Source organism: Hevea brasiliensis, chromosome 1 (genome assembly GCF_030052815.1).
Source record: "Hevea brasiliensis isolate MT/VB/25A 57/8 chromosome 1, ASM3005281v1, whole genome shotgun sequence".
Lineage (NCBI taxonomy): Eukaryota > Viridiplantae > Streptophyta > Magnoliopsida > Malpighiales > Euphorbiaceae > Hevea > Hevea brasiliensis.
Window position 1 is genome coordinate 126,020,330 of NC_079493.1, and position 23,367 is coordinate 126,043,696.

Genomic DNA, 23,367 nt, shown 5'->3' on the forward strand with positions numbered 1-23,367 from the left:
CCTTAAAAAGTCAACAATTTGACTTGAATAGTATAGTGAATAGTAACCCGAAATACAAAAACTTCGAGAACATCGAATTTAACGCAATAGAGCTAGTAAAAATGAAGTGAAATTTATTTTTAGATTTATGCTAAGTTATGGTACTGAAACACTGTGAAATTGTGTGTTTCAGCTGAAAAAGACTGGGAAGCTCTGGGAGACTGAGTCAAGGCCTAGAGTCGACTCACGTCAGGTCTGTGCACAGTAATTTTTATTTGAATATATGATTCTTGAAAATTTGATTTTTCTTGAGTTAATTACAAATTGTGTTGCCATTTATGATTGTGAATATGACTTTGAAAATTTACCAGATTTCCAATAAATTATTTGAATAAATTGTTTTAAATTGATTTTGTGTTCACACTTAGCATGACAGTATCACACTATTCTTCCTCCATGTTGAGATCGTTTATTTTCCTCCCTCTCTGGCTTGTCAGTTGAGGTTGAGATCGGATGAGTACTCATTAGCTAGCTAGCCACCTCCCTCATTGATTTCAATTAATGGGGTTGTAAATTGCTTTGTCGTGGTGTACAACACGGCATTGATCGAAAATTTTGTGTCATGGCTTAAGTTGTGTATGATTTTGGCAACACTGTGTTTATGAAATTATTTGACTAAATTGTGTTTTTATGAGCTTGATATTTGTGAAATGTGATTGAGAAGTATTCAAATTGTGTTTCATCAATGAATGATTTATGTATTGCATTTTAAATTTTTATTGTGTACCACTGAGTATATTTATACTCAGCGATAGCTTATTTTGCTGTCGCAGATAAGAGCAAGGAGAAAGCAGCAGAGTGAGCTGCTATCGAATTGTGGACCACATCGATCATTTTGTACGGGTATTATTTTATACCCTTGTAGATAATTTTGATGTAAATATAGAAATGTTGTATGTGCCAATGTAAGTTGAGCAGTTGTAAATAAATTGTAAATATTATTTTTGGATTTCCTTCTGTAAATTTAATCATTGTACATGTGAATTTTATATCTTATGCATTGTGAATGAAATTATTAAATATTTTGTGATGATAAATTTTGATTGAATTGTGAAATTATTTTAAAGTGAATTGAATTGAGTTGATTTGAGGTTTATTGGAGGTTGGGAGTTGTGAAGAAATTTTGGAAGTGTTTTTCGCAAGTATTTGAAGAACTGTTTTCTCTAATTACAAACGGAACTCTGTCAAAATTTTTACAAAATTTGCGGCAAAATTAAAATGAAAAAAATTTTTTTTACTAATATTTAAACTTTGAATAAATGATTTTTAATTCTTACCAAAATGCTCACCACTTCCAAAATGCAAGAAAATAGTTTTAAAATCCCTTGTAGTGTACTTAGTGAATTATCGGTAGGTGAAGTTCGGTAGTTCATTAAGTATTCTACGGGAACATGTTATGCCTTACAGAGGGGTAAGGTGTGACATGTTTTAGTGGTATCAGAGAATGGTTTTTCAATAAATTTTGACTATGTATATGAATATTTCTTTGATAAGTACAACTGCTCAAGTGTCTTTAATTGATACATATGACGTATTTACATCATGAATATGCACTAACGGAGGTCAACCTCCTTGTGTTTGATCTTAGGAAGTAGAAATTTTGAGAAAAATGGAATGGAAGGAGGAGATCATTCCAAAGAACAATCTATTGAGGCTGAGGTTCAAGGGGAAGCCCCAGCACTCCAGAATGTGAGTGGGTCAGCCACTCCAGCACCGCAGTTCCCTGCTCAATTTGTACAGCAGATGGCTGCGTTCTTCCAGCAAATGGCGGGTAATGTGCCACCCCAAGCTCAGATGCCAGTACCTGTAACACAACCACAGCCCTCAGCTCGGCAATATGAAAAATTGATGAAATTCGGGGCCACCGAGTTTAAAGGCACCGTGGATCCACTGGAGGCAGAACAGTGGTTGGAGAGAATGGAAAGAGTTTTTAGAAAGCTGCAGTGTACGGAAGAGATGAAGTTCGAGTATTCTGTTTCCTTGTTACAAGGGGATGCATATGAATGGTGGAAGACCATCCCCCATAGCCTGGTTGAGCTACCTGTGTTGACATGGACTGATTTCCTGAAGGAATTCAGGCAGAAATGGGTTCCCGATGCATATGTGGATATGAAATTACAAGAATTTTTGAGTCTGAAGCAAGGGGATCGAACCATAGTAGAGTATGAGAGAGACTTTTCAAGGCTAAGCCCCTATGCTGGAAGCTTAGTCTCCACCCCCAGAGACAGATGTAAGAGGTTTGAGTCTGGGTTGAGGCAGAATTTGAGAATGCAAGTCGTGGGTTTTCGACATCAGAATTTTGCTGAATTGATCTCACAGGCCCTGGAACTGGAAAGGATAGAATCAGAAGGGGCAGTAAAGAAGAGTATACAAGAAAAAGAGAAGATTGAAAAGACTACTGGACAAGCATCTGAGAGTGGTTCTGGGAAGAGGAAACAGTTTGGGGGATCCAGCTCCCGTAGATCCGGCAGAGGTAGATTTTCTAGCCAAAGACCACCCCGGTCTGATCAGCAGACCCAGCAATCACCCCGAGGAGCTCTATCGATGCAGCGGTGTGAAACTTGTGGTAGAACTCATGGTGGGGTTTGTTTTAAAGCTACCGGTGCATGTTTTAATTGTGGAGGGAGCGGACATTTCGCTAAGGATTGCACTAGTCCACGCCGGTCTGGATCTTTTGCTACATCTGAAGGATCAGCTCAAGTCTCTGCACCTAGAGGGTCACAGTCAGCTGCTAGAGGTAGAGGTAGAGGTAGGGGTCCTAGCAACACTCCTGGAAGTCAAAGCACTGTTAACCAGCCAGTGTCCAGTGGCGCACCAGTCAGAGTGTATACCATGCATCAGAGGGAGGAAGCTGAAACATCAGATGTTGTAGCTGGTAATTTTTCCATCCTTGACCAAGATGTATATGTGTTTTTTGATCCTAGCTCCACACATTCATATGTTAGTGCTAGTGTGATATGCTCTACTGCTATTCAGTGTGTACCAATGGACTATGATGTGCTAGTAACTAGTCCATTAGGCCAGGAGGTCAGGGTAAATAGGCTATATAGAGATTGTCCATTGGTGATCCAAGGACATACTTTTCTGTCAGACTTAATTGAAATGCCCTTTAGAGATTATGACATTATCTTGAGCATGGATTGGTTAGCCAGGCATCACGCCACGATTGATCAGAGATCAAGATGTCACTTTTGGTCTCCTCGGTATGGTGATGTAGTAATACATGGGGAGAGACGATTATTGCCTTCAAACATCATTTCAATTTGACCGCCAGAAAATGATTAGGAAAGGGTGTGAGGCATATTTGGCACATGTGATAGACACCCAAGTGGGGAGTCCAGCACTGAAGGACATTCCTACTGTATGTGACTTTCCGGATGTGTTTCCTGATTAATTGCCAGGATTACCTCCAGAAAGAGAAGTGCAGTTTGAAATTGATGTTATGCCTGGTGTGGACCCAATCTCCATAACGCCATACAGAATGGCACCAGCAGAGCTAAAGGAATTGAAAGTACAGTTGCAAGAGTTTCTTGACAAGGGCTTCATCCGCCCTAGGGTGTCACCTTGGGGAGCGCCAGTATTGTTTGTAAAGAAGAAAGATGGTACTCTCCGGTTATGCATTGACTATCGGCAGTTGAATAAGGTGACAATAAAGAACAGATATCCATTACCCTGTATTGATGACTTGTTTGATCAGTTGAGGGGTGCAGCTGTGTTCTCCAAAATTGACCTGAGATCAGGTTATTATCAGTTGAAAGTACAAGAGCAGAGTATTCCTAAAACTGCCTTCAGAACCCGCTATGGCCATTATGAGTTCTTGGTCATGCCATTCGGGTTAACTAATGCTCCGGTTGCTTTTATGGATCTGATGAACACTATCTTCAGACCATACCTCGACCAGTTTGTTGTGGTATTTATCGATGATATATTGGTCTATTCGAGGAATGCAGAAGAGCATGATAGACATCTGCGGATTGTACTATAAACTTTGAGGGAGAAACAACTATACGCTAAATTATCGAAATGTGAATTTTGGCTGAAGGAGATATCCTTTTTGAGGCACATAGTATCAGCAGAGGGTATTAAGGTAGATCCTAGCAAGATTGAAGCTGTCCTTAATTGGAAGCCACCCAGAAATGTCACAGAGATTCGCAGTTTTCTGGGGTTAGCTGGATACTACCGTCGATTTGTAAAGGGATTCTCCATGTTGGCATCTCCATTGACCAAGCTACTTAGAAAGGATGTGAAATTTCAGTGGACGGACAAATGCCAGCAAAGTTTTGATGAATTGAAGAGATATTTGACCGAGGCTCCAGTCCTGACTTTACCTACACTGGGTAAAGAATATACAATTTACAGCGATGCTTCTCACAATGGGTTAGGATGTGTGCTGATGCAAGATCGAAATGTTATTGCCTATGCATCACGCCAGCTAAAACCGCATGAGAGGAATTATCCAATACATGATTTGGAGCTTGCAGCTATTGTGTTTGCTCTTAAGATCTAGAGACATTATTTGTATGGAGAGAAGTGCTACATCTATACAGATCATAAGAGTTTGAAGTATTTGGGCACCCAGAAAGAGTTGAATTTGAGACAGAGGAGATGGTTAGAGTTGATAAAAGACTATGATTGTCTAATAGACTATCAGCCAGGGAAAGCTAATATGGTGGCTGACGCCCTAAGTAGCAAGACTATGGCAAGTCTACGGGTTACTCCTTTGTCTTTGGCACATGAGTTGAGATCATTACATGCCAGTTTAGAGATTAATGATGATGGGCAGACAGCAGTTGCATGGCATGTACAGCCAGTGTTGATTGATCAGATCAGAATGGTCGCCGTAATGATGAAAAGTATCGGTCTTTGGAAGAAGTCCGCGGGCAAGAAACCGAGTTCTCAATCGAAATGATGGTTTCTTTGCTACACCGAGGCGTAATGTGTGTTCCTAATAATGTTGATTTGAGGCAGATCATTTTGAAGGAAGCACATGAGTCTCCTTTTGCCATGCACCCTGGTGGTACAAAAATGTATAGAGGGCTAAAGGAGCATTACTGGTGGATGGGTATGAAGAGAGATGTGGCAGGGTTTGTGTCCAAATGCCTGACTTGTCAGTAAGTAAAGGCAGAGCATCAAGTACCCACTGGGTTGTTACATCCACTACCAGTGCCGGAATGGAAATGGGAAAAAATAACAATGGATTTTGTGATGGGACTTCCAAAGACACAGAAGAGTCATGATGCAGTATGGGTCATCGTCGATAGACTGACTAAGTCTGCTCATTTTCTGCCAGTCCGAATGGACTACAGTTTGGACAGATTAGCCAGGTTGTACATCGATGAGATTGTGAGACTTCATGGAGTGCCAATATCCATCGTATCAGACAGATATCCTAGGTTCACTTCTAGATTCTGGGGTAGTCTTCAGAGAGCCCTAGGAACTAGATTGAACTTCGATCGCATTCCACCCACGCATGCACGGCACCGAGAGAGTAATTCAGATCTTGGAGGACATGCTACGAGCTTGTGTGATTGAGTTTGAGGGTAGTTGGGATATACACTTGCCTTTGATTGAGTTTGCTTATAACAACAGCTACCAATTAAGCATTGGGATGCCTCCATATGAAGCTTTGTATGGCAGAAAATGTAGAACCCCGTTGTGTTGGGATGACGTGGGTTAAAGAAAAATGATTGGACCCAAAATTGTTCAACAGACTGAAGAGAAAATCAGGGTGATCAGAGACCGACTTAAGACTGCATCAGACCGGCAGAAGTCCTACATTGATTTGAAAAGAAGAGATATTGAGTATGCAGTGGGTGAGAAAGTTTTCCTCAAGGTTTCTCCTTGGAAGAGAATTATGAGATTCGGCAGAAAGGGAAAACCAAGTCCTCGTTTTATTGGGCCATATGAGATTCTGGAAAGAGTGGGTCCTTTGGCTTATCGTTTGGCACTACCTCCAAAGTTGGAGAAGATACATAATGTCTTCCATGTGTCTATGTTGAGGAGGTATCGATCAGACCCATCTCATGTACTACCAGTAGAAGAAATTGAAGTGAATCCAGGCCTCACATATGAGGAAGAACCCATAAAGATTCTGGCTTATGAGGTGAAGCAGCTACGGAACAAGCAGATACCGTTGGTAAAAGTGCTGTGAAACCATCATTTGGGCCAAGAAGCTACTTGGGGACGAGAGGAGGCATGAGGAGACAACACCCACAGCTGTTCAGAGATTGATACCAGATAAAATTTCGAGACGAAATTTATTTAAGGGGGGGAGAATTATAACACCCCTATTTGTATAGTCTGGTATATTTCACTGTTCCGGTGATCGGTGTCGGTCCGGACAATTAAAGAGATTAGAACCATACCTAAGACAACTCGAGAAGCCATAAATACAAATTATTAGTAATGTCCAATTAGTTAACTATAAATAAGAAAATAGAACATAAGAGGTTAAACGAGCCGAGAGTCACAGCGATGGGTGACCTCCTCGGGAACGACTGCGAAGTCATTTTAAACTCAAATTTCGAATCATAAAATGTGACGCTGCGGTCCTTAGGACCCTTATGAACACAGTGAAAAAGAGAAAATCATGAAAAAGAACTGTTAAGCCAGTCAAATAATTAGGTCAGGAAGCCGAAAGAAATATGGAATTATTTGCAAACCGGGATGAACCGGCGAGGGGCAATTTGGTCAATTGACCCCGAGAGCTGACTCCTTACCTAATTGTCAAATAAAATCGGAGAAAAGAAAATTTCGAAATCGAGAATTAAATTAAGGAACATTTTCTATGAAGGAAGTTTTGTCAAATTCTAACAGTAAAATGACTAATGGAACAGTGCAACTAGGGACACCAAAACTGAAAATTTGACAATTTTGTAAAAATGACTTAAGCTTTGAGAAAATGACCAAAACCAACAAATTTAATGACCAAAATGTGGTATGTGGGTGAAGTTGGAGTTTCCATACCTATTAAGCCTTAAAAAGTCAATAATTTGACTTGAATAATGTAGTGAATAGTAACCCGAAATACAAAAACTTCGAGAACGTTGAATTTAACGCAATAGAGCTAGTAAAAATGAAGTGAAATTTATTTTTAGATTTATGCTAAGTTATGGTACTGAAACATTGTGAAATTGTGTGTTTCAGCTGAAAAAGACTGGGAAGCTCTGAGAGACTGAGTCAAGGCCTAGAGACGACTCACGTTAGGTCTGTGCACAGTAATTTTTATTTGAATATATGATTCTTGAAAATTTGATTTTTCTTGAGTTAATTACGAATTGTGTTGCCATTTATGATTGTGAATATGACTTTGAAAATTTACCAGATTTCCAATAAATTATTTAAATAAATTATTTTAAATTGATTTTGTGTTCACACTTAGCATGACAGTATCACACTATTCATCCTCCATTTATGGGGTTGAGATCGTTTATTTTCCTCCCTCTCTAGCTTGCCAGTTGTGGTTGAGATCGGATGAGTACTCATTAGCTAGCTAGCCACCTCCCTCATTGATTTCGATTAATGGGGTTGTAAATTGCTTTGTCGTGGTATACAACACGGCATTGATCGGAAATTTTGTGTCATGGCTTAAGCTGTGTATGATTTTGGCAACACTGTGTTTATGAAATTATTTGACTAAATTGTGTTTTTATGAGCTTGATATTTGTGAAATGTGATTGAGAAGTATTCAAATTGTGTTTCATCAATGAATGATTTATGTATTGCATTTAAAATTTTTATTGTGCACCACTGAGTATGTTTATACTCAGCGATAGTTTATTTTCTTTATCGTGAGATAAGAGCAAGAAAAAGCAGTGAGTGAAATTTTATCGAATTGTGGACCACATCGATCATTTTGTACGTGTATTATTTTATACCATTATAGATAATTTTGATATAAATATAGAAATGTTGTATGTGTCAATATAAGTTGAGCGGTTATAAATAAATTGTAAATATTATTTTTGGATTTCCTTCTGTAAATTTAATCATTGTACATGTGAATTTCATATCTTATGCATTGTGAATGAAATTATTAAATATTTTGTGATGATAAATTTTGATTGAATTATGGAATTATTTTGAAGTGAATTGAATTGAATTGATTTGAGGTTTATTGGAGGTTGGGAGTTGTGAAAAATTTTTGGAAGTGTTTTTCGCAGGTATTTGAAGAACTGTTTTCTCTAATTATAAACGGAACTCTGTCAAAATTTTTACAAAATTTGCGGTAAAATTAAAATGAAAAAAAATTTTTTTTACTAGTATTTAAATTTTGAATAAATGATTTTTAATTCTTACCAAAATGCTCACCACTTCCAAAATGCAAGAAAATAGTTTTAAAATTCCTTGTAGTGTATTTAGTGAATTATCGATAGGTGAAGTTCGGTAGTTTATTAAGTATTCTACGGGAACATGTTATGCCTTACAGAGGGGTAAGGTGTGACAGAGGAAGTACAAAAGGCAGTGAAGAGAAAAAGGGAATAGTATAAGAAATTACCTAAATGTGATAATAATGAGGCATATGAACAGTACAAGATAGCAAAGAAAGAGCGAGAAAGCGATTAGTCAAGCAAGAGCACAGGTCTTTGAAAAGTTATATGAGAAACTTGGAACTAAAGAAGGGGAGAAAGATATTTATAGATTAGTAAGGAGGAGAGAAAGGAAATGTCAAGATCTCAATCAAGTTAGATGCATTAAGGATAAAGAAGGAAAAGTGTTGGTAAAAGATGAGGACATTAAAGAAAGATGGAGAAATTATTTTAATGATCTCTTTAATAATAGTCAAAATGGTAATAGCGTGAATATAGATTATAAAACAATAGAAAAGAATGTGAATTATACTAGAAGGATTAGATCTTTAGAAGTAAAGGAAGCACTTAAGAGAATGAAAGTGGGTAAAGCCTGTGCACCCAATGAAATACCAATTGAAGTGTGGAAGTATTTGGGAGATATGGGAGTGGCATGGTTAACTAAATTATTTAATAAGATTCTAAACTCAAAGAAAATGCCTGATGAATGGAGGAAGAGTATTTTAGTACCTATTTTTAAAAATAAGGGAGACATACAGAGTTGCTCAAAATATAGGGGAATTAAACTCATGTGCCATACTATGAAGTTGTGGGAGATAGTTGTGGAGCATCGACTACGTCATGATACTTCTATCTCTCTCAATCAATTTGGTTTCATGCCCGGTCGTTCAACTATGGAAGCGATCTTTCTCATTAGAAGCTTGATGGAGAAATATAGAGATGTGAAGAAAGATCTACACATGGTTTTTATTGATTTGGAGAAGGCTTATGATAGTGTTCCAAGAGAGGTCTTATGGAATGTGTTAGAACAAAAGAGGGTATCTATTAGGTACATACAAGTATTGAAAGATATGTATGAAGGAGCAACTACTATTGTATGCATAGTGGGAGGGGACACAAGAGATTTTCCGATCTCAATTAGATTACACCAAGGATCAGCCATAAGCCCTTACCTTTTTACATTAGTTTTAGATGAACTGACGAAACATATACAAGAGAGTATTCCTTGGTGCATGATGTTTGCGGATGATATTGTTCTGATAGATAAGACACGAGAAGGAGTTAATAGAAAGCTAGAACTTTGGAGAAGTACTCTAGAGTCAAAGGGTTTTAAGTTAAGTAGAACGAAGACAGAATACATGCATTGGAAGTTTGGTGAAGACCAAACTGGTGATAGGGAAGGAGTTAGTTTGAATGGAGTGGTACTATCCCAAAGTAATCACTTTAAATATCTAGACTCAGTCCTTCAAGTAGATGGGGGATGTGAGGAGGATGTTAGTCATAGGATTAAAGCCGGATGGTTGAAGTGGAGAAGTGCCACGGGAGTTTTATGTGATCGTAAGATTCCCAATAAATTGAAAGGAAAATTTTACTGTATAGCCATACGACCGGCTATGTTATATGATAGTGAGTGTTGGGTATTGAAAGAGTCGTATGCATTTAAGATAAGAGTTGCAGAGATGAGAATGTTAAGGTGGATGAGTGGTCATACTAGACTAGATAAAATCCATAACGAGAGTATTAGAAAAAAGGTAGGAGTGGTGCCAATTGAAGATAAGTTGAGAGAAGGGAGATTGAGGTGGTTTGGTCATGTGAAGCGTAGACATACGGAGGCTCCAGTTAGACAAGTAGAGCACATTAGTTTAGAGGATAGAAAGAAAAAAAGGGGTAGACCTAAATTGACTTGGAGGAGAGTAGTACAACATGACCTAGAAGTATTACACATTTCTGATGATTTAACTCAAAATCGTTAAGAGTGGAGAAAACAAATCCATATAGTTAACCCCAAATTTTTGAAATAAAGGCTTAGTTGAGGTGAGTTAAGTTGTATTATTTCTCTTTTAACAGACGGGACTGGTTCCTCTACTGTTTCACCACGGCATATGCACAACTTTCCCTTTTCTCTCCATCTGTTACCTTCTTTCTTTCTGCTGCTCATGCGTCAAATAGCATTCACTTTCCTTTGTATTCTGCGTTCTTGATTTCGAAAAATTCTCTAGCTCTGTTGCCCTTCTCATCTATCATTGAATTTCGTTGCACTTTCTTTTTTCTCCCCTTTTCTGCTTACAATTTGTTGTATTCACTGTTCTTGCTGCCTGCATCTGTTGTTACCCACCACAAAAAAAGAAAGAAACAAAATAGGAAATGGCCCTGGATACCATTCTTGCTATTGTTCCGATGATTGTCGAGTACACTTTCGTCCCCGTCAAGCGACACGTCAGTTACGCTTTCAACTGCGGAAGCAAGGTTGAAAAACTGAAGAATCAGGTTGAGAACCTAAAAAATCAGAGAGATGGTTTGAAGCCGCATGTTGATGAAGCTAAGAGCCGAGGAGATAAGATCTATGCTAATATTCAAAACTGGCTGAACAGTGTGGACGAAGCTATTGGGGAGGCTGATGATCTCGTCGTCGATGAAGAACAAGCAAGGGAAAGGTGTTTCTTGGGATTGATTCCCAATTTGAAGAAGCGTTACAAGCTGAGCAAGAAAGTAGAGAAGAAAGCTCAAACAGTTGCTGAGCTTCGGGAGAAAGGCGAATTTGATCTTGATCGAATTTCCTACCGCCCTCCTCTTTGGCAAATAATGCCTCCATCTGTCTATAATAATGAAGTGTTGCATTCAAGAATTTCTATCTTGGAGAAAGTTATGAATGCGCTGAGGGATCCTGCATTTAACATGATAGGAGTGTATGGTGTGGGTGGTGTCGGAAAAACCACTCTAGCAAAAGAAGTCCGAAGGAAAGCAATAGAAGACAAGTTATTCGATGTTGTACTTATGGTTACTGTGTCTGAAACACCGGAGCTTCGAAAAATTCAAGGGACGATCGCAGATATGCTGGGCCTAGAATTAAAAGAGGAGACTGAAGAAGGGAGAGCATGTCGATTGCGTCAACGATTACTGCAGGAGAAGAAGATCCTCGTGATTTTGGATGATATTTGGGAACAACTCGAACTGGAGAAAGTAGGAATTCCTTTTGGAAATGATCACAAAGGATGTAAAATATTTCTGACCTCCAGAAGAGAAGATATATTGTCCCGAGACATGGGCACCCAAGAAAGTTTTGAGCTTCGAGTTCTATCAGAAGCAGAGGCGTGGAGTTTATTTGTGACTGTGGTTGGTGATGTTACGAATCAGGACTTGCGCTCTATAGCAACTGAAGTAGCAAAAAAATGTGCAGGTTTGCCCGTCTTAATTGTTACAGTTGCAGGAGCTTTGAAAAATCGGGACTTGAACGAATGGAATGTTGCTTTGAAAGAGTTATCTAAGGTTGACAATGAAGGAATTCAGTCAAAAGTATACGCAACTCTGAAGTTGAGCTACAACCATTTGGCTAGTGAAGAACTGAAGTCTTTTTTCTTGCTTTGTGCTCAAATTGCTCAGAGTGATATTCAAATCGGGGACTTGCTGTTGTACAGTATGGGTTTGGATTTGCTTAGAAGCAAAGATACAGTGGAGTATGCAAGAAACAGAGTATATAAATTGGTAAGAGACCTCAAAGCCTCTTGCTTGCTATTAGACGGTGACAGGAATGGATCTCTGAAAATGCATGACGTTGTTAGGGATACTGCTCTCGATATTGCATCTAAATCTCAACACCCATTCACATTCAGAGATGTAGTTGAAACAAAAGAATGGCCAAACAGGGATTTCAGAAGCTGCTCCAGAATCGCTTTGCCTTCCTGTGAAATCCATGAGCTTCCTGAACGGTTGGAGTGCCCAAAATTAGAGTTACTTGTCCTCGGAAGGGGATCTATTCATTCGAAAGGCCCTGATTTGAATATCTCTGATATATTTTTTGAAGGGATTACGAAGCTTAAAGTAGTGCATTTCACTGGGATGTGTTTATGGTCCCTGCCTCCGTCTCTTGGTTACTTAACAAACCTTCTTACCTTGTGTTTAGATGAATGTGTATTGCGGGATGCATCTGTGATAGGTGAACTGAAGAGATTAGAGGTCCTCAGCTTTCGTAGATCTATGATAGAAGAGCTGCCAAGAGAAATAGCGCATTTAACTCGGCTGAAATTGTTAGATCTGAGCGACTGTGACAAACTCAAAGTCATTCCGGCAAATGTCATATCAAGGTTATCCCTATTAGAAGAACTGTATATGCTGGAGAGCTTTGGTCAATGGGAGCTTCAAGGTCTCAACAGTTCAAACAATGCAAGCCTTGCTGAATTGAAAAACCTGTCTAGGTTGACAACGTTGGAAATAGATGTTCCAGATGTCAAGATGTTACCGAAAGACTTATTCTCTAATAAGTTGGAAAGGTATGATATTGTTATCGGAAAAAAGAGGTATCGGTATGATGAGTATTTATCCTCAAGAAGGCTGAGGATTCGGCTTAATACAGACATTCATCTGGATCATGGAGTTGATTTGTTGCTCAAGAAAGCAGAAGTTCTATATCTAGATAATGTGAAGGGGATCAAGAGCATTTTGTATGACATGGATTGGGAAGGGTTTCCGCAATTAAAGCATCTTGACATCAAAAATAGTGATGACATTCAATATGTTATTAATTCAACGGTGCAGGTCCCTAGTTTAAATGTCTTTCCCATCCTGGAGTCTTTGTCTTTGAATAATTTGGTGAGCCTAGAGAAGATTTGTTATGGGCGACTCACAACAGGGCCTTTCACCAAATTAAGAATATTAAAAGTCGGAAAATGCAACAGATTGAACAGTCTCTTCTCATTCTCCATCGTTAGAAACCTATCTCAGCTTCAGGAAATGACAGTAGAATATTGCCAGAACATGGAAGAGATTGTGATCGATCAAAGTGGCGTAGGAGAAGACAATATAGAAGTGGCTGAGTTCAGTCAATTACGTTCCCTGAGACTAGGAGCTCTCCCAGCGCTCAAAAGCTTTTGCTTGAAAGTGAAGGAGTCGACAAGTGATGATGGAGGATCCAATGAAATTGTGTTGGAGGATGACGTTCATAATCCACGGCCACTTTTCGAAAAAATGGTATGTCCATAAATTTTTATTTTTAATACTATTCTAGCATTTTGAGGAATTTGATGCCAATTTGTTAAAATTTATTAAAATTCTAATTAAATTATGAGACTAAATTGACAATTAGGTTTCAATTTGTATAATTAAATATTTATATTTGCAAAGGAGAAGGAAAACTAAATCATAATTTTTCACTCCATTTCAAATAATTACTTATCCAAACCCAATCATTATCTGTTGATAAATACATAATTCAATGATATATCGTATATAATTAAATATATATTTTACATTTTTTTGAAAAGGTCAATTATTGAATTTTAATTTTTTAAAATAATATCACTCAATTTTAATTTATATTAAAAAAAACCTAACCTTTTATCATTTTACTATAAAATTATCATTTTAATTTTAATTTAAAATAAAATTATCATTTTACAAACCTGACCTCTATCCCTCTTCCTTTTCTCTCTCTCTTCTTTCTCTTAATCAAAATAAAAATTAAAACTAATCATCAAAATAGTAATTTTAAAATTTTAAAATATAAAATTTTTGTTATTTTAAAAATGAAAAATCATATTATTTTAATTTCTTGTACCAAAAATTGGATTCAGTTAATGTTAAATTAAAAAGTATTGATTACTTTAATATAAGCTTAGCTGAACTTCGTTTAAAAATTTAAAGAGAAAATGAATTTGTTATTTTATTATTTTTAAAATAATATAATTAATACATTATTAATTTATTTAAGTTATTAAATTCAAAAATTTCACGGTAAAGTCATATATATATATATATATATATATATATATATATATATATATATATATATATATATATATATATTATTTTAAGTGTTTGGCTTTGATTAAGTTGTGTACTTAAACTCTAATAACTTTATGAATTATGTAATATAAGTTTATTGAAAACTGAATTGGAGTTGAAATTTCTTTAAAATTTTTCGTTAATATATAAATTTATAATAATAAATTCAAAAATTATAATAATAAAAAATAATACATTAAAAAATTATAAAAAAAAAGAAACTGAGGTTTAATATTTCTTACATTTAATTATAATATCTAATAATAAATATATATTTGTTAATAAAAACTTATAATTTAATTAAAAATATATGTAAAAAATAAAAATTCCCCAATCACCCAATCAATAAACACAATTAAACATTAACCATCACATTTTCAATCAAATTAATCAATAATTTTTCTAATTAAATATTACTTGAATTTAGTTTTTGACAAAAATTAAAATAATATGACTTTTATTTTTAATAATAACACATTTTAATATTTTAAAATAATTAAAAATTTTATGAATATAAAAAATTAAACTTTATTATTTTGATAAAAAATTGTGTTTTTTAAAAGCAGTTTTTATAAATTTTTGTAGCTAGTATTAATTTTTTTAGTAATTTTTATTTTGATTAAGAGAAAAAGATAAAGGAGATTAATGGAAAAAGAAAAGGGAGAAAGAGGGTAAAATAGTAATTTTATTTTGATAAGTTGGCTCACAATGATTTTTTTTTGTCAATAACGATTACAATGATTGTAGGATAAAATTGCAATCATTTAATAGATTTCGATACCATTTTATTAAAATTCAATAAAATTAAGTTAAGGGATTAAATTGGTAATTAGGTTTTAAATTGTATAATTAAATATTTATGTTTGCAAAGGAGAAGGGAAACTAAATAATGAATTTACATCCATTTCAAATAAGAATATATCTAAATTGATCATTAAACTATAAATAATAAAAATAATGTATCAAGGTAAAATTCTTTCATTTCAAATAATTACTTATCCAAACTCAACCTTTAATTGAATATATAATTACTTAATTGGCAATGTTTAATTCTGCTCCTTGCATATATAATTGCATGTTGTAAAATTTCTTGATTAAAAGAAAACAATTTTTATGAAATGAAGCATTTTATGTGCAGGTTTCATTCCCCAACTTGGAGGAACTCTATGTAGAGTCCATAGGATGTCAGGATTTGAAGTATTTATTTACAACTTCATTTGTCAAAAGCCTTTTACGGCTCAAGAGCCTTCACGTAGATGATTGTGGGTTCATGGAAAGGATAGTTCTCACAGAAGAATTCGCAGAAGAAGAGAGACTGGATAAGATAATCTTCTCTGATTTAGAAAATTTGACTCTCTGGGATCTTCCAAATCTCACAAGTTTTTGTGATGGGCATTTAATTGAATTTTGCTCTCTGACCAATCTACGGATAGACAATCGTCTCAAATCGTCTAAGTCTTTCGTCTCAAATCGTCTAAGTCAATCTCTTTTTGATGAAAAGGTTAGTCTTTTCTATCATTAATTTGCATTTTTTATTCACATTCTAACACACACACATATATCAATTAATTTTGAATTTATTTTATTTTAGTCACTCAACTTTAATTTATTAAAATAAAAATCTTAATCTACCATATAAAGTTTTTCGGTTACCAAAATAAAATTACCATTTTACCTCCCATCCTTTTTTTTTCCCCTCTCTCTCATTCTCTTAATCAAAATAAAAATTACAACTAATCATCAAAAATACAAAACTACTTTAATTTAAGATTTTAAAGCGTAAAATTTTTGTTATTTTTAAAAATTTAAATCATATTATTTTAATTGTTTGTCAAAAATTCGATTTGGTAAATTAAAAATTATTGACTAATTTGATAGAAAACTTTATTTTGAACTTAATTGAGATTCGTTTAGGAATTTAAAGGGAAAATGAATTTGCTATTTTATTGTTTAAAAAATAAAAAAATAATATAATTAAGATTAACATATTATATTAATTTGTTTAAGTTATTAAATACAAAAATTTCACGTTTATTCATTTTCATAGGTTGATTTTTTTTTTTTTTTAGTGTTTGGCTTTGAATAAGTTGTGTATTTAAACTCTAATATGTTTATAAATTATGTAATACAAGTATTTAGAAAACTGAATTGGAGTTGAAATTTCTTTAAAGTTTCCTATTAATACATAAATTTATAATAATCAATTCAAAAAATTGAAATAATAAAAAATTATAAATTATAAAAATAAATTTCTTAAAAAAATACAAACTGATGTTTGTATTTCTTAAATTTAATTACATTATCTGCTAATAAATATATTCATAAATAAAAACCTATAATTTAATTTAAACTTATATGTAAAAAATGAAAAAGGCCCAACCAGGCTCATCCGATGGCTTCATTGATGCCGAGGCATCAACAAATCAATAAACATAATTAAATATTAAACATCACGTTTTCAATAAAATTAATCAATAAATTTAATTTAATATTAATTGAATCTAATTTTTGACAAAAATTAAAATAATGTGATTTTTATTTTTAATATCAACAAATTTTAATATTTTAAAATAACTAAAAATTTTATGAAATAAAATTAAAATATTATTTTGACAAAAATTAAAATTTTCTTAATCTTATTCTGTAAAATAATTATTTTTTAAATATAGTTTTAGATTTTGATGGTTAGTATTTATATTTTCTTCCATTATTATTTGTCTCATTTAGGTTTTATACGGTAATTAAGGAAATAATTAAATAAATTTGCTTTTATAAAAGTATATTAGTAATTAACTAAATTATCATTTATCTCGCTTATAAAATTGTATAGATAAAAATAGATATAAGGAAATAACTTTTTATTTTTATTTTGATTGAAAGTGAAAGAGAAAGGAGAAGAACGGAGAAAGAAAGGGGAGAAAGAGGCTAAAATTGTAATTTTATTTTAGCATTTGGAAAATCAACTATAGCAAGTCAAGAGTATTTTTTTGAACATATGTTAAAGTTGAATGATATTATTTTAATAAATTAAAATTGAGTGATTAAAATGAAATATCCTCAAAATTACATGACTACTACTATAATTTACTCAAATTTTCATGGAGTGCCACATTATTAATAAATTTGGAACAAAATTGCAGGTTGCATTTTCGAGCTTGGAGCATCTGTCAATAATTAGCATGAGTAACTTGGAAAGGATATGGCACAACCAACTCGCTGGAGGTTCCTTTTGCATGCTAAAATCAATGACAGTAGGAGATTGTAAAAACTTGCACACTCTTTTTCCATCAAATGACTTAAGAAGATTCCAGAAATTGGAGCAGTTAAATTTAATGAATTGTGATTCAGTAGAAGAGATATATCAACTCCCAGAATTCAATGCTGAAGAAGAAAGTTTTGCAATAGATTTGAATTTAAGGTCTATGAAAATTCGTGATCTGAAAAAATTGAAGCATATATGGAATAAAGATCTACAAGGAATTTTCACCTTTAGGAATCTAGATTCAATAGAAGTTGCACAGTGCAAGGTTTTGAAAAATCTCTTTCCTGCTTCCGTAGCACAAAACCTTTTACTACTTGAAAAGCTTAGTGTATACTCTTGTGGGGTGGAGGCGATTGTTGCAAAGGCAGAAGGTGCAAAAGCAGCCTCTTCTTTTGTGTTCCCAAAATTGCTCTCCTTGAATCTCACAAATCTACAAGATATCAGGAGATTTTATCCAGGAATACATAGCTTGGAATTTCCAAGGTTAAAAGATTTGAAGGTGCATGATTGTGGAAATGGAATGGAGTTTTGTTCAGAATTGTTTAGTTTGCAGGGAAAACATGGAGAGGAAAAACATCACATCACTATTCAACAACCATTACACTCGGAGAAAAAGGTACAATCTTCTTATTCTTTAAATGATATTCATTGAAAAAGTAGGTACTTCCTTTAAATAAAGAAAAAAAAAACTATAATTACACTATATAAAAGGTATACGCCATAATAATACACTAGTTTAAAAGTGTTTTTTAAGAAAAAATATTTCAAAAATAAAATTTTAGAAAAAATTATTTTCAAGTAAAAAAATTTTTAAAAAATAAATTCTGGAAAAATTTTTCTTTTTTTTAGTATTTATAAATTTTTCTATTTAAATATTTTTTTTAAACAAACAATGTTTTCTTTGAAATTTTTTTATGAAAAAATTTTGTTGACAAAAAAATTTTTTGATATCTTTTTTAGAAAAGTTCTTTATTTGAAAATGATTTTTCAAAAGCATTCTTCTGAAAAAAAAAATAATAAAAAATAATTGTGAAATTTTACAATGTTTTAAATGTTTGATTGCTTTAATTAACGAAAAAGTTTTAAAAAATAAAGAGAATTTATAAGTGAATAAGAATTTATAAGAGAATTTAAAACTTTTAAAAAGTTTAATTTTATTTAATTTTATAGACTAAATAGTAATTTTCTTTTAAATTACATGAATAAGAATTTATAAGTTTAAAAAAGTTTAATTTTATCTAATTTTATAGGCTAAATGGTAATTTACTTTTAAATTACATGAATAAGAATTTAGAATAATTTTTAGAATAAATAATTTAATTCATTTAGTAACTATATAGTATAAAATGAAAAAATACTTTTTAATATTAATCACTAAAATAAAATAAATTCAAAATAATAGAATGAAAATTAAACTTGACTGCCATTATATTAATTTCAAATTTATACTTGAGAAAAAGTTGTTATAAAGTCAATGGTCTTCACGTCATTTCCCTTCTGTGGATTTTATTGCATATCATAATTTCCCTTCTGTTGGTTTAAATCATTTCATTTTTAAGAAGTAACAAGAAATTCATTAAGATTAGCTGAGAAAATCTGCCTGTAATACATCAGAAATAGAAAATGGAAAATCTTCAATGTCTATATACTATTCTTTAATACCATCATCAATTCATGGCCTGTGAGATAATCAATTTGCATTTGCATAGGTTTTCCCCAATTTGGAGAAGTTGTCATTAGATGGTCAGATGATTGAGATGATTTTGCAATGCCAATTGCCAAAAGGTTTCCTTTCCAAAGTAAATTCTGTTGAACTGATTCGAGAGAAATCAAATGTTGATCTTTTTGGATTCCTTCAAAGATTACCCAATCTGGAAACTGTATTTGTCGATGATTCTTTTCTCCAAGAGTTTGTACTCCAATGCGAAGATAATGATGGCACTATGCTACCACGGATTAGAAATTTGAAATTGTGGAGGCTTGATTATATAAAGCATATCTGGAAGCCACACCCCCAAATGGACCTTGTTCTTCAAAATCTCCATACTATGAATGTATTTCATTGTTATAATTTGGTCAGTTTAGCACCATCCTCTGCCTCTTTCCAAAACCTAACTACTCTAGAAGTTGAATCTTGCAAAGTATTGAAACATTTGGTAACACCATCAGCAGCCAAAAGTATGGTGCAACTTGTGACAATGAAGATTAAAACTTGCGAAACGTTGACTGAACTAGTAGCAGATGAACAAAATGGAACACCAGAAGAGATCGAATTTGGCAAATTGAAAACTTTGAAACTCATCGACTTAGAAAGCCTCACAAGCTTTTGCTTTAGTGGTTTTACATTCAAATTCCCATGTTTGGAAGTGGTAACTGTGGAAAGATGCCCTAATATGAGGACATTCTCTGCTGGAGCATTGAGCACACCAAAGCTGCAATGTGTACAATTGAGAAGTCATTTTGAAATATGGCTTTGGGAGGGCGACCTTAATGCCACCATACGACAGTTGTATATGGAAATGGTATGCATCCTTCTAATTTTTCTTAAAATTCCAGTTTAAGAGTAATTTTATTTCTTCTTTAACTAATGCAATATTTTGTTTTTTCAGGATGGATTTAATGGCATTCACAAAGTTAAACTCTCTAAATTTCCCCAGATAAAGGAAAAATGGCACACCCAACTTCCTTTGAAGCTCCTAGACTGGTTCAGGGAATTGGTGGTGGACAACTGTGAGTATTTCTCGAAAGCCTTGTCATCAAATCAACTACAGTTCTTAAAAAGATTGACGGTGTTGATTGTAGAAAAATGCAGCTCACTAGAAGAAATATTTGATTTGGAAGGAATGAATGCTGTTGAAGGGCATGATGAGTTGGTGTTGTGGTTACAGGAATTGCATTTAATTGATCTACCAAAGTTGAGGCGTCTATGGAACAAGGATCCTCGAGGCATTTTAGATTTTAAAAACCTAAGACTGCTGAAGGTTCATAATTGTAGCAGTTTAGGTAATATATTTACTCTTCCCATGGCTTTGGAGCTTGTGAAGCTTGAGTGCATAGAAATAAAGAGATGTAGTTCGTTGGAGGAAATCATCAATAAAGAAGGGGAAGAGGAAGGAGCAAGGGATAAGACCATATTCCCTTCATTACACTCCATCATTCTTGAGTATTTGCCTAGTTTAGTAAGCTTTTATTCGGGAAGTGATGTTTTGAATTGTCCATTATTGAAAAAAATTGAGATAATTGACTGTCCAAAGATGGAGACATTTTCAATTAAAAATTCCTCAGGTGTGATTGTTGAGGGAAGCAAAGAACCTTGCAAGAGATGTTTTGATGCTTCTACTGTACCCATTTTCAGTGGCAAGGTCAGTTCATAAAATTCTATCTGTTACATATCATAAATTGTGTGATTGTATTTAGTAACTTGACTAGTTTTTGATGTGTAAACAACCAAATTAACTTAGTCATGTGCGAAATTAGTTGGAATTTGTTGTTTATACTTGTATGACTTTTCAATAATCGATAGTGGACGTGCCTTGTCAATTTTATATTAGCGGCATCTATCATAGCATTCTTACTTTCTGTTGTCCATGAAAATAAAAAATGTCCAGGATGATGAGGAAAATTGAAGCCATCTTTCATTTTTGCAAATCTGGAACAAAGAGGCAGATTTTCAATGAAGTAAGAAGCCTTTAATCCTTCGATCCATTCTCTTATATCATAGTGGTTTCCTTTGAGCTCATACTTGTTCTCAGACATACTCGGATAGACTTTGTTTCGAGTTTACGCAACTTGATTGCTTGCTAGTATTAAATTTGTTAACTATCAATTGCTATTTGCAGATTAAGTGTTACAAGCTGTTGATAGAAATTGTAGCAGATGAAGAACATGGAACAGCAGAAGAGATTGAATTCAACAAATTGAAAACTTTGGAACTCATTCATTTAGCAAGCCTCATAAGCTTTTGCTGTAACTGTAAAAGTGAAACTTTCTAAATTCTCATCTTTGTTAGAAGTAAATGTAAAAGCATTAAGCATACCAAAGCTTCAACATGTACAACTGACATTTTTGGAATTGGCTTTGGAAGGGAAACCTCAATGCCACCACAAAACAGTTGTATATGGAAATGGTATGTATGTATCCACTAAAATTTTTCTTACAATGTCAGTTTGAGTAATTTTATTTCTTCTTTAACTAATGCAGCATTATGGATTTTTCAGGATGGATTTAAATAGCATTGAGAAAGTGAAACTTTCTAAATGTCCCCAAGGGGAAAATGGCATAGTCACTTTCTATTGAAGAAATTACTAAAACCATATTTCATTTGGCTGATGTTCTTGGGATTTTTCTGAGTGGTTTTCATTGTTTTTCACTTTGTAGTAGATATGGTTTTCATCTGAGCTTTTATTTCTTCTTCTTCTTCTTCTTCTTCTTATGTTGTTGAAGTTCACATCCTGGATAGAAGACAATTCAACTAATATATCTACTGTGTAAGGGTATGAATTTTAGCATAGTATTGAATTGTAGAAGCTGCGAAACACTAAAAATTACTTTCACAGTTAACTGTATTACCTTTTGGTTTTGTTTTCATGATGACAAATTCATGAAATTATTGCAGCTTTAATTTTATAATTGCAATCTAAATTTTCCCAATTCATTATTCATAATTTCTCTTTCTTTTGGAGTGGGAGAATAGAATTAACACACTTATGTGCTAGCTTTGAGTAGCAGTTAGAACTTAGAATGCCAACAATTCCGCAGATAAGAGATACTGATGATAGGTTTGCTAAGACTCACAAAGAACAGAAACATAACCTTTTTTTTTATATAGAAAACAGCAATGAAAAGAACAGAAAACAGAGAACAGAAAACATAATGAAATGTCCCAGGGGCAGAACGAGGACTTAAAACAGAAAGTTGACAACTAAGGCCACAGGTTGGAAGACCACATGCATGTTGTCTCAGGGGCAGAAAATTGCATATTTTCCTCCTGTGAGAACACCAAGCAAAGCAAAGGGAAATTCCAGGTCATTTGTTTGGGGATAAATCAACTCCGCAACTTTTGCTTCCAAGAAACAAAACTATATCTCTCACACACTACAAACATAAAGGAAGTCAAATAATAATAATAATAATAGTAATAATAATGTTAAAATTATGACTCAAAATCCTAATGGGATTTGGAGAGAGATTTTTTTCTAATTTGAGTGGGAGAAATATTCCTTAATAGAATGGATGAATATTTCCTATAATGAGTAGAACTCTTATTTTAGTGTTATTCCTAAATTGAGTTTGACTCCTAATCAGATAAGTATTGAGGGAATTCATTTGGCTTTTGCCCATTGAAGAGAATGGCTTTCAGTCCATGGAGTGAGGCTGTCACCCATTGTAGAGAGGGGCTTTGCCAATTGTTGAGGATTTGGCTCTACCCATTGATGAGGGGCACTTGCTCATTGCAGTGGAGAAAGGATTTGGCCTAAAGTGGAGTAAGGACATAGAATTTAAGAGGAAGGAATTCTTGTCCATTGGTGAGAGGGCTCTTACCCATATAGGTGAAGACACCCTTTGTGGTGTGGTGTTGTAATAATAAATATATTGGGTTATGTCTAGAGGAGACTGAGAGGGACTAGCTAATATATTTACTATGAGCAGTTTGATGTTGTATGGATTCTCTTAGGTGTAATTGGGTTGATGGGTAATATAGTTTGAGCTTGTAATTGATGATTCATTATTGATGATAGTGGAAGATGGAATGCCCGTGGA

General features: G+C 33.9%; 2 protein-coding genes across 2 annotated transcripts; both read left to right on the top strand.

Moving 5' to 3' along the window:
* Window positions 1-10,420: 10,420 nt before the first annotated feature.
* LOC131169170 (probable disease resistance protein At4g27220) lies at window positions 10,421-18,263 on the top strand. The gene is made up of 3 exons (XM_058152027.1): window positions 10,421-13,532; window positions 15,484-15,846; window positions 17,486-18,263. Exons 1-3 carry the CDS (start codon window positions 10,713-10,715, stop codon window positions 18,257-18,259), a joined length of 3,957 nt encoding a protein of 1,318 aa, XP_058008010.1. The 5' UTR covers window positions 10,421-10,712; the 3' UTR covers window positions 18,260-18,263.
* A 1,011-nt stretch (window positions 18,264-19,274) lies between these two features.
* LOC131169148 (putative disease resistance protein At3g14460) lies at window positions 19,275-22,011 on the top strand. The gene is made up of 5 exons (XM_058152034.1): window positions 19,275-20,129; window positions 20,217-20,969; window positions 21,216-21,285; window positions 21,447-21,733; window positions 21,825-22,011. The coding sequence occupies exons 1-3, from the start codon at window positions 19,356-19,358 to the stop codon at window positions 21,231-21,233; spliced, it is 1,545 nt and encodes a 514-aa protein (XP_058008017.1). The 5' UTR covers window positions 19,275-19,355; the 3' UTR covers window positions 21,234-21,285; window positions 21,447-21,733; window positions 21,825-22,011.
* The last annotated feature ends 1,356 nt before the right edge of the window (window positions 22,012-23,367 follow it).